Below are 18954 nucleotides of genomic sequence, written 5' to 3' on the forward strand. Positions count from 1 at the left end.
CGTACATTAACTACCGCGACAGTGGGAAAGGGCCTGTCCCAAATTGACAAACATGAGACGACCGCTGCGCCTGTCATCTATTCTGCATCCAAAGGTGTGGTAGTTCAGTCCATTGCGTCCGCCCTGGCGCGATCTCCGACAGAGGCCGTTTCATCATCCAGGCCACCCTTCTGTGACCAGAGTTAAAGCCTAACAAAGTTCCTCCTAGCGCCCGCCAAGATCTCGGGGATGTGCTGCAGGGATGCCGAAAAGCTACCCAGCTGCACGTGCAATTGGCGACATCTTACATGGGGAGTGGCCCAAGTCGTTTCATAGTGTGATCCTGTTGAGAAACATCGAAAAGCCGCATGCCACTGCGGATGGTGCTTTGAAGAATCAAGAAATTCGCGCCGGGTGTCATTCAATGTCCACCGCTTGGCCTGCACCCCGGTCCCACGAGGTCGGCGCGAAACAACCATGCAAGTGAGCTTGCATTTCAAGCAGGCCATGAAACTTCACCTGGAAGCCAGGGACTCGCCCCAATGTCGGTGGCGAGGTGTCATTGGACATTGGGAGAGCAAGCTAGCCCCTGGGTCAGCGCCTACGCACTTCTGATGAACTCGCCGGAGGATGAAGCTATCGTGGAATATGTGAATAAGTAGTCTTACCTGGCCACCTCCTTGTGTTCCCTCCCCCCGTCGGTCCCTCGCTTGAAGTGGTCCTGTCGACGAGCTATCTGTGAATAGCGTCTTTCTTTTTCTTTTTCACCTTCCTTTCGCTTCTTGACCTGCCTGCTGGGCAGGCATCCGTTCTCTTCTTTTGCTTCTCAAATACCCCGGCTGTCGACGCTCCCTCTCGTATCCTGTGAATATACGCCATGGTTTTTACATTCATTCCACTACTGGCATGGGCTGCCCTTGTCGGCGCAACTCCGCTTCGTTCTAGGGCTGTCGATTCTCTTGATGAAGCCGCCACTGCGGAGGCTCACCAGCGCGATGACGGCGCTACCCGGGCCTTTTCCGATGTTGAGATAAGGGTGCGATGGCTTATGTCTCGGCGTAAATGTTTTTTTTGCCGGTGCCGGCTAACCATAATTCTAGACCTCGGACGGCAAATGCCTTTTTGTCGACAAGCTCTCGGGAGATTTCCGCGCCAACCTCACCCCGATCCAAGTCGCTGACTGCGGGTCGACGGATGGCCAGGGATGGGACGTTATCACGGCGGGCAAACACGTCGAGGGCGATGGAGTCATGGCTATTGTCAGCACTTTGACCCAGGCCTGTTTTAACTTCGATCCCCGTAGACAGGCTGGAAACCAGGTTCTGCTGTTCTCATGTGGTGGTCGGGCAGACGGAGGCAAGTGTTCCTCGGACACAGTTTCCAAATTCTCAATGCTGACATGCTCTCCAGGTGGACAAGTGACCAACTCCCAGCTCTTTTCTTTTGACGGCAGCGCCGGACCCCTTTCCCTTAAGCCTCAGAACCAAGAGGGGTCTTGTCTTGTTGTGAAGGGCAACGCCATTGACATTGCGAAATGTGATGCAGCGGATGCCAACCAGTCATTCACCTTTGGCGGTGCTGCAGCAGGAGGTGGCAACAACAACAACAACAATAACAACAACGGTAACGGAAACGGTAACGGCAACGGCAACAATACCGATAATGGCGGTAATGGCGAGAATACGACCTCGACATGCACCACGTCGACGTGCACCAAGACCACCCGGACCGTGACTGCCGCGCCCACCCAGAACGACGGGAACGGGGGGATTCAGACTTCCACTCCTCTCGCAGCCCAGCCGACCACCTCCGCGCCGGCAGCCGGAAGCGGAGGCGGAACTGGGTCCGGGGCTGGGAGCGGGAATATCCCGACGGTGAATCCCACCGAGCCAGTGCCAGTCTCAAGGGCTGGCGGCACCCTACAGCCGACGGCGGCAGCGGAATCCCACCAACGTGACGACACGGCCAAGCGTGCCTTCAGCGGTGTCTCAATCCGTGCCCCCAATGGACAATGTCTCTTCATCGACCCGACAGCCGGCGACTTCCGCCAGAACTTGATCCCTGTCTCACTGGTGGATTGCACGGGCTCTCCTAACGAGAAGTGGGATATCATCACTGAAGGGAAGCACAACAAACCGGATCCGAATAAGCCTGCAGCGTTGGTTGTCAGCGCCTTGGTAAGTGTAGCTAGCGGCATGAGGCGTTTCCGGGAAGGTTTTGCCGGCTGACCGCATCACTTCTGCAGACCCAAGGCTGTATCAGCTTCGACGGCAGAAGGCAAGCGGGTGACACTGTCACCCTATTCTCGTGTGGTGGCCGAGCTGCCGGTGGTATGTGCCTGTCACTTCCCTCGTCCTAACGCCCTCCGTTATCTCTTTTGACTTGACTTGGACTGACGCATCTGCAGAGGGAGAAACGACCGGTAGCCAGCTATTCCCCTTCATTGGCCAGACGAGCTTCGCATTTGCGCCAGTGAGCGAGAACAACAACACTTGCATCCTCCCCGGAAACGGTAGGTTGGACTCGGGTCCGTGCCCTAGTGATGGCGCTCAGTTGTTTTCGATCTTTGAATGAGGTTGCCTGGGACGGGGTCTAGTCCGTGTCGGAGGTGTATATGATTCACCCATTCTTGTATTATGATAAATGTTCCCTTTACCAGCTGTACAAATAGTTCATCGGCTATGATGAGATGAGGCACGGTGTGATCTGTATCACAAGTAGCTGCAAATCCGATCATAGGGCATGAACGGGCTGTCTTTTGCGGAGAAGAGCTGCCCCACCTCATCCCGCCGATATGGCCAGGGGTAACCTGCAAGGGTCCGGATCTGACATCATGGCGAAATTTTACCCTCCGCAAAAACCGCTCGGTAGCTGTGATCCGAGAGCCCGAGGCGACGGAGAACCTGGAAGCGATCCAAGCGGGCTCGACCGAAAACCGCACTTTTATTCACCAAGTCACACCCATCTGTAACCTGTGATGACACGTCTACGTTGCGCCAAACCGCCCGCAACGGCCGGCCTCTTCCTCCAACTCTGCATGCGTCGCCAGGCTGTGTCGTCCGGACTTTTGATTCTCGACGTCCTCCTGCCCCGGTCATTTCGAGCCGTCGGCGCACCCGCTATCTGCACATACCATGCGTCGTCTACCGCCTGGCGCCCAAGCCCCCGGTATATTCTTCCCCCATCCAGTCGCGGACCATGGAGAGGCCCGAGAGCGCGCCTCGCGCTGCCGGAGGCCCGGACGGTGTCAGGGGGTCCCGCCCCACGGCTGTTCAGCACCTCATTCCCATTAGGGGCGACACACGCCATATTCAATTCACAAGTAGACGATGACGGGAAGGAAATGACGCTGGAGATCACGCCTCGTGCAGCTAAGGTACAGCTCTCCCCGTCTTCTGATTAACTCAACCCGAGAAGTCTCGCGACTAACCCGCCCCGGCCGCAGCGCCTCTCCGAGATAATCTCCAAAGATTCGAACCCGAACTTGGCCCTCCGAATCCAAGTCGAGAGCGGGGGCTGTCACGGCTTCCAGTACGTCATGAAGCTCGTGACATTACCCCCTTCGCTTCCCACGGCAGACTCGCTTGCCTCTGCAGCAGCAGCAGAAGACGCGTCGGCTGCCGTCCGCCAGGACGACACCATATTCACATACTCAGCCGATGACTCGTCGCCAGGGGATCTGACAGCCCCAAAAATCATACTTGACCGCCCTTCCCTTGAATTATTGAAGGGGAGCAAGGTCGACTTCACCATGGAGCTCATTGGGTCGCAGTTCAAGATCGTGGACAATCCTTTGGCGACGAGTAGTTGTGGATGTGGCACAAGTTTCGACATCAAGATATGAACTATTTTCGCTATGACTCGACCGAATCGGCTGTGATGACACGGAAGCACGCGGGGGCGATTTGTATAGTTAAGAATACGTCCCAGTGATTGCGCCGTGTAGGCGCACTGGCACAGTGGGAGCAAAGTAGCGGGCAATTTTGTAGCATTCGGCCGTGCTTGGCCAATGGGAAGCAAACTAGTCACGCGTCCCAGGGTGAGATCGAATATAGCGCCCAAGAACGAGACGATGTTAAATTCATGCCCTGTGAGCCGCCCTGGCTTTCACGATATAACGCCGAGCACCCATGCCATTGCCCATGACCGAGACCAAAACCGCAAGACTACCAAAAGCCACCTTTTTAGTTCATCTGCCGGATCAGAGCGTTGATGTGCTCCTCCCGGTTGCCCAGGTCACCGCCCTCAATGAAGTGCTTGAACTTGCGGGGACGGAAGCCGCCGGTAGGGTTGCTGAGCTTGAAGGGCCACAGGAAGTTGGAGGCCTGCTTGAAGTTGGGGCCAACCGTGTAGATCTCGTGGATCAGATCCTCCATGCAGATGATGCCGTACTTGCCGAGGTTCTCCTCAATGACGGCATTGTCGGTGAGGGCGATGCGCTGGCCATTGACCTTGCCATATCCACGCTTGTAGATGAGCTCCTTGACGCTCTTCAGGTTGGGGTAGCCGTAAGCAACCCACGGCTCGACAACCTTGATCATCTCGGCGGTAGCCTTGGTGACGCGGACGAAGACACCATTGTTGATCTGAAGAAGGCGGAGAAGCTGAAGGATCTTGCGCGGCTTGGGCGGGATCTTGTTGATACTGGACCATTGTTAGCAGCTAGGTCCGGGACCGGAGCAGGAATTTGAGTCTTACCCCTTGATGCGGATGACGAAGATCAGCTTGGCCTCGGCGGGGATGTAGAAAGAGCCATCCTGCTTGGCAACGCGCGCGAGGCGGATCCTCTCGCGCTCAGCGTCGCGGTACTCCTTGACGTACTTCTCAGCACGCTTGAAGATGACGCCACGCTTCTCCTTGTTGGCCTGTGTATTTGTGTCAGCGAAACTCTCATTGTCTCTCAACACGTCCAGCAAAACATCCTCGAGAAACTCGATCAGACCCGAAAGATGGTATAAGTTTAGCAACAGCATTGACGTGGGTCTAGTCGCTAGGTGTTTTGTGCATCATATCGTCCCATGATAACCGAAAGCAAATGTGAAGACCCACCTTCTTCTGCTTCTCCTGCTCAGCAGCGCGCTCGGCGCGGGCCTTCTCCTGCGACTTGCGCTTCTTCAGGAGAGTCTCAGGAACGAGGATATCGTTCTGTGTCGGGACGGACCTAAGCGTAAAGATTAGTACGTGATCCGACATACCGCAGTATGTGGTAGAGCGCCGGTGGAGAATTGCTGCTCAAGTGCGACATTCTCTCGTGGCTAACTCGATTGCCGAATGTTGACTGGCGAGGAGCTCGGTGGAGGGAGCATCATAGCTGGCAGTCCCGACACGCAAAGCAGACCCTCGGCCTAGCAACGCCTTGGACAGAATCCAAGAACTTTTGCACATGCTGGGGCCCGAGGGTTTCTGGTCCAGGACACAGAGACACATCGACGGCCATTGTCCAGAAGGCACTGGATTTCAGGGAGAAGGTAGAAACCTTCAACCCCAACACCCCGCGAAACATCTCTCAATCTGCAAGCCGGACCGGTTCCAAGCCTAGAGAAAAGAGGGAGAATCGCGGGAGGGATCGAGCTGGAGCGATGCCTGGGTCGAGTACGAAGCCCGGGAAAAGCGTCCAGTGAGAGGACCACGCCAATCTGCAGAATCTCGTCAAGTGACACGCGACGATACCATTCAGGAACCTAGGAAATGGGCTTGGGGAGAGGCATACGTGGAAGCCATCTTGTCGAATTGTTGACCGCTTCGCGATGCTGGAAGTGGTTTGTCGTTTGTCGGTTCGCGAAGGTCAAGCGAAAAGAAAATTCACTTGGTGGGCGCAATTGAAGGGGAAAAGGTCCGAAGCCATTGGAGTAGAGTGGGGCCATGGTACAGGAACTTAGGGCTTGAGCCAGATATTCCGCCCAATCCCCGCTTTCTGCAACCCCTCACCGCCAGAAGCGGCAGGGCAGTTTCACCAACTCGCCAAAATTTCGATAAGTCACCGCCGATCGGACCATTTCGCAGGAACAACCACAGCACCTCCGGAACGAATAAGTCAAGATGGCTCCCAAGAAGGCCGCTCGTCCTGCGCAAGAGAACATCTCCCTGGGTCCCCAGATCCGGGAGGGTGAGCTCGTCTTTGGCGGTAAGTCAACTTACGGGAGTTGTTTATTATTGTCACTGTCCCGCTGACCCCTCGATTCACAGTTGCCCGTATATTCGCCAGCTTCAACGACACCTTCGTTCACGTCACCGATCTCAGGTTCGTGCGCCATTGAACTACCAGCCTTGTGCTGATGGGGCGGGGAGGACGAAAGCCTTGCACATTTTCGAGCCCGCAGTAGCTCTCGATCTGCGAAGGCCCTGATGCTAACATCCTGGGCGATATTCAGCGGACGTGAAACCATTTGCCGTGTCACCGGTGGTATGAAGGTCAAGGCCGACCGTGACGAGTCCTCCCCGTATGCGGCCATGTTGGCTGCTCAAGACGTCGCGGCCCGCTGCAAGGAGCTGGGCATCACTGCCCTTCACATCAAGATCCGTGCCACTGGTGGTATGTCTAACCCCTGTTTCCTCGCTTGGTGAGGGCTAGTCGCTGACGGGTTGGTTCACAGGTAACGGCACCAAGACCCCCGGCCCTGGCGCTCAGTCCGCACTTCGCGCTCTGGCTCGGTCCGGCATGAAGATTGGCCGCATTGAGGACGTTACCCCCACTCCCTCCGACTCGACTCGTCGCAAGGGTGGTCGCCGTGGTCGCCGTCTCTGAATCTGCAGGGACTTGTGGCTGGCTTTCTGGGAAAGATTTGGTTCTCTTATGGAGTATTGCTGTGGCGTTGACAATTACGAGGGGAACGGCCTGAGATTGCCTGGTCTCCATATTCTGGCGCTTGTCACATGTTGCTTATGGCACACCTGCAGCTCTTGAAATAGAGAATCAAGACGGAGCTACCAAGGTAGTCCTGAACAACGCTGCATCGCGTCTAGATCATCAGCCATCCCACTCCATACGGGAGCTTCCCCAAAAAACAAACGTCACTGCGGCCGCTGCCTTTTGGTTCCACGAGTGCTCTCCTGGGTTGTGGGTTCCCGTTCCCGTCGCATGGACGGTAATGACTGCCCCATCGTCCAAAGAAAGCATAGATTGATATCGGCGGGTTTAAAGATATCTCGCCTTGGCTGCTGTCCTCCGTACGTAAGGTAGGTCACTGCATATATGCCTGACGATTACAATTCCTCTCCCTTTGCGATAGCAGCACCCTTCTGGACCAAGACCTATATAATAGGGTACCTGGCCATCACAGAGGGACCACTTGTGGTTCTTTACGGAGCGAAGCCCAGCCCTCTTTCAAAGCGGTCTATGAATTTCAACTTGAAACTAACGCTTCCCCAAAGTCTGTGAGAGTGGGCGATCCCCAAGGAGTCTGCCAATGGCCATTGTCGCCCCAGCAGCGGAGAACACGAGAATCTAATAAAAAAGCAAGTCGCATGGATCAGATGTGTGATACTGATGGCATACTAAATCACGCTGACCGGTGATCGGATATAGCAGCAGTTGTTCCGAGGCTTCTTCGGCTTGACGACAATGGAGGTCAGACAACTATAGGGGCTGGTACTACCGCGCGAATACGATGCCTTGGGCAACGTTGCTGAGAAAGAGTTTGTAGGTATGTGATTCGTGTTTGCATTTCCCTGGTCTAGTCTGGCGCGAAGCATTAACACACCGAGGACCAATCTGATACATAACATTCCCTGCCCCCAAATGTAATAGCAAACGAAAGTCATGTAACCCCATCCCCCCATACTAACCACGAACCGCAGCGCCCAGAGCACCACCTGTGAACTGTGTACCGCCGGCCTGCCGCTGGGCGTTGCCGCCGGTCCTCGCACCGCCTCTGCCAGTCCGTTGGCCGCCGCCCCTCTGCCCGCCCTGCCTGCCGTCCTTCCGGCTGAAAGCATTTGCGGATCCTTGCGTCCTTACCTCGAGCGTGCGCTCGTTGGTCTCGATGAGAGAGCTTGCCTTGTCCGAGAGCGCAAGAGCCAAGCTTTGGAGGCGGCTGAGCTCCACGCCCTTGCGGAAGATCACCGTTTTGGTGACCTGGTCAAGGGCCGCGGCAAGCTCCTCGTGGCTGATCATCTTGCTGACCACGGCAGACACCTTGGTCGCGTCGAGCTCGAACATCGCGCTCAAAGTCTCGATGGCCAAGGTGTCGTAAAAGGGAGCATACGTAAAGAGGTATGTGCGAAGACCTTCCTCCTGAATCTGCTTCGCAAGCATCGCCTTGATGCCGTCTGCGCTAGGCATGAGTTCCCAGATCTTGATACTGTGGATGAAGTGGATAGCCTTCTTCCATTCGCCAGCCGCGAGAGCCTTGGATGCCTGCATAACATGATCCCTGGTGTTCTCGGGCGGGCCGGTGAAGATCTGCCGCTCGTGGTACTCAAGCATCCGACGATACGTCTTGCTGATGACGCGCTTCTTGATATCTGGCGAGGATCCGGTCTGTGCCAGGAGCGGGATCTCGAGGAGCATGCTGCATGTCAAGTAGACGCATTCAAGAAGCTCCAGGTTGATGTGCATGTGAAAGGGGAGCTGTCGTTGTTTCTCAAGCCGCTCTTGCTCCGGCGTAACTTGGCTGAACCGTTGCATCATTACACCCTGAGCGAGAAGCTCCTTTTGCCGCCCACTGCCGCAGATATCCTGCAGCGTGTGTTGAGCGTCGTAGACCAGACCTTTCCGGAAGGCGCAAAGGCCAACCTGGACTAGGGTACGATTGTAAAGAATCTGAGTGGCGACGTCGAAGTTGACGATGTTCTCTTGCAAGTGGGAAGTGAGCATCATATCGCGGGCCCTGTAGTACTCGTCATGTAACGCCAGGAAGTAGATCTGGCAGAGCATGGCACGAGCACGGATGATGCCCTCGCTGTTCTCGAAGAGGTAGTTGCAGAGGGTGTGAACAAGCGTTCCCGCTTCAGTCGACATGTTGCGAGGTGTGATCGCGGAATCGACGCCACTCGAGACTTGCTTCCAGGAGTTTTCCTCCAAGATCTTCACGACTTGGGCCGGCTGGGATCAGTTAGCAAGGTTGCGTGCAAGTATGGGGTGCGGTGCGTTTTTCTTGCGTACCTTGAAATAGACGTGATCCAGGCGTCGTTGGATGATGCGGTTCACGCTCTCTTGCGGAACTTCGAGTGAAGCATCCTTCCGGATGGTCTCGTAGTACAGAAGCCCCTGCAGAATGATATTGTACACGGATCCCTCGTCCGTCAGCCTGTCAATGTATTCCGAGGTATGGGGGTCGATGTTCTGCAATGAGCGGGTGAGCTCGTCATCCAGACGCTCGATGTAGGATACCACACTGCCGGGAACCTTGATGTACTTGTCATCAGGCCCCAGGACAGGGGTCTTTTCGTCGTCATCCCACTCCTCAGCACCTTCAATGACGACATGGTCCTTGTGCGTCTCGAGAAGCGAGAGCAGAGCCCCGAGCTCCTTCTCAGCAGCCTTCCAATGCTCCAGAGGCATCGAGTTTGTCGTGCCAGAGCCAAGATCAAAACGAGCCGAGATCAGGGTTTGAAGCACGCGAATCTTGAGATAGGGTGTCTCGGCAACCTTGTTGAGCTCCTCCATGGTCCGGATCTGCTCCAAGCGGTCGGTGTTTTTCCGGCCTCTCGATTCGATGATGGCACGAAGGTGCTTCTGAATGCTCTCAGGTGAGAAAGGGATGGCCTTGCCACGCACGACTTTTGCGAATCCCTTCTCCTTGTCCTCGTCCTCTTCTTCGGGGGCAATTGGCTCTTGGAACTTGACCTTTGTGGGCTTCGGCAGGGGAGCTTCCTCCTCGTCTGACTCCATGAAAGCCTCGCTGTCTTTCCTGAAGGCATCGATCTGGGCCTGGTAATCCTTGTTGTTCTTCTTGATACGTTGTTTGACGGCATTGAGACCACGAGCGTTCGTAGCGTTCATCTTCTTTGGCGTGACCTTCTGCTTGGCCAGAGTCTCGTTCATGAAATCCTCCAACTCTGCGATGCACTTGATATACGACTTGGGAGCCTTGCCGCCATCTTGAAGCTTGACGACCTGCCGGTTGAGCTTGTCAAATTCTGGACCGAGTTAGCGCCGCTACTCTAACAATCTGGAACCAGAAACATACCATTCGCAATAGAGCCCCAGTCGTTGATTTTCTGGCTGTTCTGGATGGTGGTGATGGTAGCCTCGAGCTCGTCGAACCGCTTGTCCTTGGCACTTTTGACCTTGGCCGCGCCCTCCTCTTCGCTCCCCTCGCTCTCAGATTCCGCCTGGTCGACCAAGAAACGCGACAAGCCTTTCTTCTGACCGGGTTCATCATCGCTGGACTCTTCTTCCTCCTCCTCCTCCTCCTCCTCAGAAGACTCCTGCTCCTCCTGCTCCTCCTCCTCCTCCTCGGAGGTCGAGTACAGTTCCTCCTCGTCGGAGCTGCTCTCGGTCGAGCTGTCGTCGCCGCCACGGAAGAATCGAGACATGGTGAAGTTCGCCCTAGATCAGTGTAGAATCCTTGTCTGGGACTATTGATGGGATGTTGCGGTGCGCGGCAACGTCGTGGCTTGCCGGCGATTGTCACCCGAAATCTGCGTGGAGGGGTTGACAATTATTTTTGAGTGGTGATTTTCTGGTGGGGGGGCCGATGGGGCTTAGCAAGTCATCGAGTCGAAGTCCTGAAGCCAACCACGGAAGACTTCACCGCAGCAAACAAAGACAAAGCGGATCTCTGAGTGCAACCGCCAACGTACGGCTGGATGTAATAAACTCACAGACTTGCCGCAAACAGTCAACTTGTGAAAGGACGGATCAAACTTATCTAAAAGTCGGTCACACACGGCCACATTTCTGACCTGGGCCCAATCAGCTGACTCATCACGTGAGTGCGTATTGATACGGTAAGTACAGGACGCACTTGCTGCGCCACATCAATACCTGACTAACGGCAGCTATGCCTTTACCGGGGCGCCTAGTTTGTTAGCGAGACTCCATCCGTTTGCGCGTCAGCATCTTCGCGCCACCTGTGTTCGCGGAAGCTCTGAGATTTTCTGTAATCAAGCAGCAGCGAAACTTTCTGGCTTCATCAAACCACACTCCGCGAACGCGCAACCACCACATCCGGCTGATAAAGGATTGCCGTCGCCGTTTCCAGGTTTATGGAGACTCACTCTTGAACGATCGCTTATTGACACCGGCACCGTCGCCAAAGGCGCAGCCGCATCGATCATCTTCCGCCTGAGAGGGCCGGTCTTCGTGTCTGGTGGTGAACCTCATCCGGAGTTCGAATTGGCAGCGTCGAGATGTCTTCGCTCCCGCCGCCGCCACCTCCCCCTGGCTGGGGACCTCCTCCACCTCCTCCAACTCCTCCCCCGCCGGGACCGCCGTCGTCGCTTCCTCCACCTCCCGCAATTCCAGCGCCGCCTCCCCCGGGCTACCGGCCTCCGACTGATCCCCAGGTTGCCAAGTACGCACAGAAGAAGAAGGAATGGCTTCGTATGCAGCGCAGCCGGTTTGGCGAGAAGAGGAAGGGCGGTTTCGTGGAGACGCAGAAAGCCGACATGCCCCCGGAACATTTGCGTAAGATCGTCAAGGACATCGGAGACGTCTCCCAGAAGAAGTACACTAGCGACAAGCGCAGCTATCTCGGCGCGCTGAAGTTCATGCCACATGCGGTCATGAAGTTGTTGGAAAACATGCCCATGCCGTGGGAATCGGCTAGGGAGGTCAAGGTCCTATACCATGTCAACGGCTGCTTGACTCTGGTCAATGAGATACCCCGGGTTATCGAGCCGGTTTTCTTCGCGCAATGGGCGACTATGTGGACCACCATGCGCAAGGAGAAGAGCGACAGGAGGCTGTTCAAGCGCATGCGGTTTCCGCCATTCGATGACGAAGAACCTCCGCTTTCTTGGTCCGAGAACATTGAGGATGTCGACCCCCTGGAGCCCATCCAGATGGATCTCGACGAGGAGGAAGAGGCAGCCATCTATGAATGGTTCTACGACCACCAGCCGCTTCTTGACACGACTCACGTGAACGGGCCCAGCTACAAGAGATGGAACCTCACACTGCCACAGATGGCAAACTTGTTCAGACTGAGTCGGCCGCTGGTGTCCGATGTGGTGGACCCGAACTACTTCTATCTCTTTGAGCTGAAGAGTTTCCTCACTGCCAAGGCACTGAACGTCGCGTTGCCGGGAGGCCCTCGTTTTGAGCCGCTCTACAAGGACATTGACCCTAACGATGAAGACTTCGGCGAGTTCAATGCTATGGACCGCATTATCTTTCGGAATCCCATCCGGACAGAATGCCGCGTCTCCTACCCTTATCTGTACAATGCGCTGCCGCGGAGCGTGCACCTCTCCTGGCACTCCCACCCGCAGATCGTCTACTCCAAGTCTGACAGTGTCAACCTCCCTGCCTTCTATTTTGACGGCAGCATCAACCCCATCTCCTCTCGTTCCGTTGCCCCAAAGAACCTTACAATTAGTCATGAGGACGAGCTGTTCGGTCAGGGCAGCATCGAGGAGCCGGAAGACGAAGCATTCGAACTGCCTGCTGCAGTTGAACCATTCCTCGCAGACGAGGAGTTGTACACGGAAGATACGGCGGCTGCTATTGAGCTATGGTGGGCGCCCTTCCCCTTTGACCGCCGTTCGGGGCGTATGGTGCGAGCTCAGGACGTGCCCCTCATTAAGCATTGGTACCTGGAACATTGTCCTAAGGGGCAGCCGGTCAAGGTCCGGGTCTCGTACCAGAAGCTGCTGAAAACCTACGTGCTCAACGAGTTGCACAAGAAGAGACCGAAGTCGCTGCAGAAACAAAATCTGCTCAAGACTCTGAAACAGACCAAGTTTTTCCAGCAGACAACAATCGACTGGGTTGAGGCTGGTCTTCAAGTCTGCCGGCAAGGTTTCAACATGCTCAATCTGTTGATCCATCGGAAGAACCTCACATACCTCCATCTCGATTACAACTTCAACTTGAAGCCGGTCAAGACCTTGACGACCAAGGAGCGGAAGAAGTCGCGATTCGGAAACGCTTTCCACCTGATGCGGGAGATTCTGCGCCTGACTAAGCTCATTGTCGACGCCCAGGTGCAATACCGACTTGGCAACATTGATGCTTTCCAGCTTGCCGATGGCATCCTTTACGCCTTCAACCATGTTGGACAGCTTACGGGTATGTACCGGTACAAGTATAAACTGATGCACCAGATCCGCTCGTGCAAGGATCTGAAGCACCTGATATACTACCGGTTCAACTCCGGTCCCGTGGGGAAGGGGCCAGGCTGTGGCTTCTGGGCACCCGCATGGAGAGTCTGGCTCTTCTTCATGCGAGGCATCATCCCGCTGCTGGAACGTTGGCTTGGAAACCTTCTTTCGCGTCAGTTCGAGGGCCGTCACAGCAAGGGAGTAGCCAAGACGGTGACGAAGCAGCGTGTTGAGTCGCACTTCGACTTGGAGCTGCGCGCTTCAGTCATGGCTGACCTCATGGATATGATGCCGGAGGGCATCAAGCAGAATAAAGTCAACACCGTTCTCCAGCACCTTTCCGAGGCATGGAGGTGCTGGAAGAGCAACATCCCCTGGAAGGTTCCTGGTTTGCCTGTCGCCATTGAGAATATCATCCTGAGATACGTCAAGTCCAAGGCGGATTGGTGGATATCAGTGGCACACTACAACCGAGAGCGCATCCGGAGAGGCGCAACTGTCGACAAGACCGTGGCCAAAAAGAACGTCGGGCGACTGACCCGGCTATGGCTCAAGGCCGAGCAGGAGAGGCAGCACAACCACATGAAAGATGGACCGTACGTCTCGTCCGAGGAAGCCGTTGTAATCTACACGACGACTGTCCATTGGCTGGAGTCGCGAAAGTTCTCACCGATCCCTTTCCCGAGTGTCTCGTACAAGCATGACACGAAAATCCTCATCTTGGCGTTGGAGAGGTTGCGCGAGGCCTACTCCACCAAAGGCAGGCTGAACCAGAGTCAGCGCGAGGAGCTCGCTCTGATCGAGCAGGCGTACGATAGCCCTGGAACAACCTTGGAGCGGATCAAGCGTTTCCTCCTGACGCAGCGGGCATTCAAAGAGGTTGGCATCGACATGAACGACAACTACAGCACCATCAATCCTGTCTATGACATCGAACCCATTGAGAAGATCAGCGATGCTTATCTCGACCAGTATCTCTGGTACCAAGCTGATCAGCGTCACTTATTCCCTGCGTGGATCAAGCCTTCTGATTCCGAAGTACCGCCTCTTCTCGTCTACAAGTGGGCGCAGGGCATCAACAACCTCGATAGGGTTTGGGAGACGGCGAATGGCGAGTGCAACGTCATGATCGAGACGCAGTTGTCAAAAGTCTACGAGAAGATCGAGCTCACGCTTCTCAACTCTCTTTTGCGGCTCATCATGGACCACAACTTGGCGGATTACATCACCGCCAAGAACAATGTCACGCTGACGTACAAAGATATGAGCCATGTCAATAGTTACGGCATGATTCGTGGTCTTCAGTTCTCCGCCTTCGTCTTCCAGTATTATGGCCTAATCCTGGATCTCTTGCTTCTCGGCCCGCAGCGCGCGACTGAGATTGCAGGGCCGCCGCAGAGTCCCAACGACTTCCTCCAGTTCCAGGATCGTGAGACAGAAACAAGACATCCCATCAGGCTTTACACCCGCTACATCGACAAGATCTGGGTTTTCCTACGCTTCACGGCCGACGAATCAAGAGACCTCATTCAGCGATTCCTCACCGAGCAGCCGGATCCCAACTTTGAAAATGTCATCGGCTACAAGAACAAAAAGTGTTGGCCTCGGGACTCGCGCATGCGACTCATGAGGCACGATGTGAACCTAGGGAGGGCGGTGTTTTGGGACCTCAAGAACCGGCTGCCGAGATCGGTGACGACGATTGAGTGGGAGGACACCTTCGCCAGCGTGTACAGCAAGGACAACCCTAATCTGCTCTTCTCTATGTGCGGCTTCGAAGTGCGCATCCTGCCCAAGATCCGCAACCAGAACGAGGAGTTCCCGGTGAAGGACAGTGTCTGGTCCCTTGTGGACAACACAACGAAGGAACGTACCGCACACGCCTTTCTCCAAGTGACCGAGGAGGATATCCAGAAGTTCAACAATCGTATCCGCCAGATCCTGATGTCGTCCGGTTCTACGACGTTCACCAAGATCGCCAACAAATGGAACACGGCACTGATCGCCTTGTTCACATACTACCGCGAGGCTGCCGTCTCGACAACGAATCTGCTTGACACCATCGTCAAGTGTGAGACCAAGATTCAAACCCGAGTCAAGATCGGCTTGAACTCCAAGATGCCGTCCCGTTTCCCGCCGGCTGTCTTCTACACGCCAAAGGAACTGGGTGGTCTTGGGATGATTTCCGGGTCGCATATCCTGATTCCCGCAAGCGACAAACGCTGGTCCAAGCAGACCGATGTGGGCGTCACACACTACCGTGCCGGCATGTCGCACGATGAGGAGACGTTGATACCAAACATCTTCCGCTACATCATACCATGGGAGGCAGAGTTCATCGATTCGCAGCGCGTGTGGACCGAGTATTCACAGAAGCGCCTCGAAGCAAACCAACAGAACAGGCGACTTACCCTGGAAGATCTTGAAGACAGCTGGGATCGCGGATTGCCCCGCATCAATACCCTATTCCAGAAGGACCGCAGCACGTTGAGCTTTGACAAGGGATTCCGCACCCGGGCGGAGTTCAAGATCTACCAGCTCATGAAAAGCAATCCGTTCTGGTGGACAAGCCAGAGACACGACGGCAAGCTGTGGAACCTGAACGCCTACCGGACAGACGTCATCCAGGCGCTCGGTGGTGTGGAAACGATTCTTGAACATACCCTCTTCAAGGCAACCGGTTTCCCGTCCTGGGAAGGGCTGTTTTGGGAACGTGCGAGCGGATTCGAGCAGTCTATGCAGTTCAAGAAATTGACCAACGCCCAACGGTCCGGTCTGAACCAGATTCCAAACCGTCGTTTCACCCTCTGGTGGTCTCCGTAAGTACTATCTCTTTCAACACCCACCCCCACTTCCGTGTGTAACTAAATGACTAACTGCGACAAAACAGGACCATCAACAGAGCGAACGTCTACGTCGGTTTCCAGGTGCAGCTTGACCTTACCGGCATCTTCCTGCACGGCAAGATTCCGACGCTGAAGATCTCACTCATTCAGATCTTCCGGGCTCACTTGTGGCAAAAGATCCACGAGTCCGTGGTCATGGATCTGTGCCAGGTCTTTGATCAGGAACTCGAGGCTTTGAGCATCGAGTCGGTGCAGAAGGAGACCATCCACCCCCGAAAATCCTATAAGATGAACAGCTCATGCGCCGATATCCAGCTGTTCGCAAGCCATAAGTGGAACGTCACCCGGCCATCTCTGCTCTTCGACAACAAGGACGTGATCGAGGCAACCACGACGAGCAAGTTCTGGATCGACGTGCAGCTTCGCTATGGCGATTACGACTCCCACGATATCGAAAGATACGTCAGAGCGAAGTATCTCGATTACACAACCGACAGCATGAGCTTGTATCCGTCGCCAACGGGTCTGATGATCGGAATTGACCTCGCGTACAATCTCTACTCGGCGTACGGACAGTACTTCCCTGGCTTGAAGACGCTGGTCCAGCAGGCCATGGCCAAGATCATGAAGGCGAACCCGGCCCTCTATGTGCTACGCGAGCGCATCCGCAAGGGTTTGCAGCTCTACGCGTCCGAGAGCAACCAGGAGTTCCTCAACTCCCAGAACTACTCCGAGCTGTTCAGCAACCAAACGCAACTCTTCATCGACGACACCAACGTCTACCGGGTCACGATCCACAAGACCTTCGAGGGCAACTTGACAACCAAGCCGATCAACGGGGCGATTTTCATCTTCAACCCGCGGACAGGCCAGCTCTTCCTCAAGATCATCCACACTAGTGTCTGGGCTGGGCAAAAGCGTCTTGGGCAATTGGCGAAGTGGAAGACAGCCGAAGAAGTTGCAGCCTTGATCCGATCTCTCCCGGTCGAAGAGCAGCCGAAGCAGCTCATTGTTACCCGTAAAGGCTTGCTTGATCCTCTCGAGGTCAACCTCCTGGATTTCCCCAACATCTCTATCCGTGCCTCTGAGCTGCAACTGCCTTTCCAGGCTGCTATGAAGGTGGAGAAATTGGGCGACATGATCCTGCGTGCTACTGAACCGCAGATGGTGCTCTTCAATCTGTACGACGAGTGGCTGAAGAGTATCTCCTCTTACACGGCATTCTCGCGCTTGATCCTCATCTTGAGGGCGTTGCACGTCAACCAGGATAAGACGAAGCTCATACTCCGGCCGGACAAGACTGTGATCACACAAGATCACCACATCTGGCCGTCTCTCTCGGATGAGGACTGGATCAACGTCGAACTGAAACTGCGGGATCTGATCCTCAACGACTATGGCAAGAAAAACAACGTCAATGTCTCGAGTCTAACCACTAGCGAAGTCCGTGACATCATTCTGGGTATGGAGATTTCGGCGCCTTCCTTGCAGAGACAGCAGGCTGCCGAAATCGAGAAGCAGCAGCAAGAGCAGCAACAGCTCACCGCTGTCACGACCAAGACGCAGAACGTGCATGGAGAGGAGATCATTGTTACGACGACATCGCAGTTCGAGCAACAGACGTTCGCCTCCAAGACGGAGTGGCGCACACGGGCCATTGCCACGTCCAACCTGCGCACAAGAGCCAACAACATGTATGTGGCTCCGGTGGACAGCGACGTGGACGAGGTCACATACGTGATGCCAAAGAACATCCTTAAGAAGTTCATCACGATTGCGGATCTCAGAGTGCAGGTGGCTGGCTATCTCTATGGGTCATCACCTGCCGACAATGACCAGGTCAAGGAGATCAAATGCATAGTCATGGTGCCACAGATCGGCGGGCTGCGAAACGTTCAGTTGCCACAGCACCTTCCCCAGCACGAGCTGCTCAAGGGCATGGAGTGGCTTGGTGTCATCCATACCATGTCCGGCAATGAGCTCCCCTATATGTCTGCGATGGACGTGACGACGCATGCCAAGCTGGTCGAGGCTCACAAACCCGCATTGGATGGGGCGAACACGTTGACGGTTGCGGTGTCATTCACCCCTGGCAGCGTGTCGCTCTCTGCCTGGGCTCTCACTCCGCAAGGCATGAAATGGGGTGTCGAAAATAAGGACCTCGGTAGTGATCAGCCGCAGGGTTTCACGACGGCAATGGGCGAGAGGCGACAGCTGTTACTGAGTGACAAGTTCAAGGGCTTTTTCCTCGTTCCCGACACGGGCAAGTGGAATTATAGTTTCATGGGTAGCGCTTTTGGCGGCCTGGAGAAGAAACCCATCCACGTGAAGCTGGACACCCCTATGCCCTTCTACAGCGACCAGCACCGTCCCATTCACTTCACCAGCTTCAACGAGCTGGAAGACATCTGGGTCGATAGGGATAACAACTTTGCCTAGACATAGCTGGGTTTTTGGGGGGGCGGGGGGGGAGAGAAGACATGGGCTGTTGTGTCGGCAAGACAGGATCGTAAGGGGCCGGGAAGGGGAAGGGGCGGATTCGCATTGAGCGATTGGGAGTTGCATGCGGGAGCAATACCAGATTGTTTGATCGACTTTCCCGGAATCCAGATGGCGGTTGGGCTCATTGAGGGGGAGGCGAACAGAAGAGCTGCATTCATGTGTCTTGAGGCACTCTGCACACGTAGTATACTTGGTTGGGAAAGGGCATGCTGTAAGAACTCTATATGTTATGTAAGGTACCCTATGTGGCATTCAAAGCCTAAAATTGATGGCCTCCAGAATTTAGAGGAAGAGGGTCCCGGCTTTTGTCACCGAGTTGGTTAACGGTTTGATTGATCCCCGAGGCATTAGAGGGCTTGAGAATGGGATGGTGCACCTCGTGGGAATCAGAAGGTCGAACAAGGAGGCAACCAACGTC

General features: G+C 55.2%; 6 protein-coding genes across 6 annotated transcripts; 4 read left to right on the plus strand and 2 right to left on the minus strand.

Annotated features, from left to right (window-relative positions):
* Window positions 1-661: 661 nt before the first annotated feature.
* On the plus strand, window positions 662-2755 carry B0T15DRAFT_318739 (uncharacterized protein). The gene is made up of 5 exons (XM_062864030.1): window positions 662-1015; window positions 1080-1335; window positions 1390-2156; window positions 2225-2309; window positions 2387-2755. The coding sequence occupies exons 1-5, from the start codon at window positions 857-859 to the stop codon at window positions 2551-2553; spliced, it is 1434 nt and encodes a 477-aa protein (XP_062717419.1). The 5' UTR covers window positions 662-856; the 3' UTR covers window positions 2554-2755.
* On the plus strand, window positions 2648-3966 carry B0T15DRAFT_318728 (uncharacterized protein). Its single transcript, XM_062864029.1, has 2 exons — window positions 2648-3355; window positions 3425-3966. The coding sequence occupies exons 1-2, from the start codon at window positions 2957-2959 to the stop codon at window positions 3821-3823; spliced, it is 798 nt and encodes a 265-aa protein (XP_062717420.1). The 5' UTR covers window positions 2648-2956; the 3' UTR covers window positions 3824-3966.
* Window position 3967: 1 nt separating this feature from the next.
* Window positions 3968-5140, minus strand: B0T15DRAFT_544235 (ribosomal protein L30, ferredoxin-like fold domain-containing protein; the record flags this gene model as incomplete). Its single annotated transcript, XM_062870051.1, has 2 exons — window positions 4678-5140; window positions 3968-4623 (listed from the first exon to the last, which is right to left on the minus strand). Coding segments are annotated over exons 1-2 (730 nt in total), but the record flags the coding sequence as incomplete, so codon positions are not given.
* A 772-nt stretch (window positions 5141-5912) lies between these two features.
* On the plus strand, window positions 5913-7135 carry B0T15DRAFT_544239 (40S ribosomal protein S14). Its single transcript, XM_062870052.1, has 4 exons — window positions 5913-6103; window positions 6166-6220; window positions 6351-6511; window positions 6573-7135. The coding sequence occupies exons 1-4, from the start codon at window positions 6019-6021 to the stop codon at window positions 6722-6724; spliced, it is 453 nt and encodes a 150-aa protein (XP_062717422.1). The 5' UTR covers window positions 5913-6018; the 3' UTR covers window positions 6725-7135.
* A 305-nt stretch (window positions 7136-7440) lies between these two features.
* Window positions 7441-10458, minus strand: B0T15DRAFT_563036 (eukaryotic translation initiation factor 3 subunit 8 N-terminus-domain-containing protein; the record flags this gene model as incomplete). Its single annotated transcript, XM_062870601.1, has 3 exons — window positions 7441-9022; window positions 9083-10059; window positions 10110-10458. The coding sequence occupies 3 exons, from the start codon at window positions 10456-10458 to the stop codon at window positions 7760-7762; spliced, it is 2589 nt and encodes an 862-aa protein (XP_062717423.1). The 3' UTR covers window positions 7441-7759.
* A 548-nt stretch (window positions 10459-11006) lies between these two features.
* Window positions 11007-18497, plus strand: B0T15DRAFT_505878 (NUC071 domain-containing protein). The gene is made up of 2 exons (XM_062867543.1): window positions 11007-16007; window positions 16079-18497. Exons 1-2 carry the CDS (start codon window positions 11275-11277, stop codon window positions 18471-18473), a joined length of 7128 nt encoding a protein of 2375 aa, XP_062717424.1. The 5' UTR covers window positions 11007-11274; the 3' UTR covers window positions 18474-18497.
* Window positions 18498-18954: the final 457 nt, after the last annotated feature.

Source organism: Chaetomium strumarium (assembly GCF_033439665.1).
Source record: "Chaetomium strumarium strain CBS 333.67 chromosome Unknown B0T15scaffold_8, whole genome shotgun sequence".
Classification (NCBI taxonomy): Eukaryota; Fungi; Ascomycota; class Sordariomycetes; order Sordariales; family Chaetomiaceae; genus Chaetomium; species Chaetomium strumarium.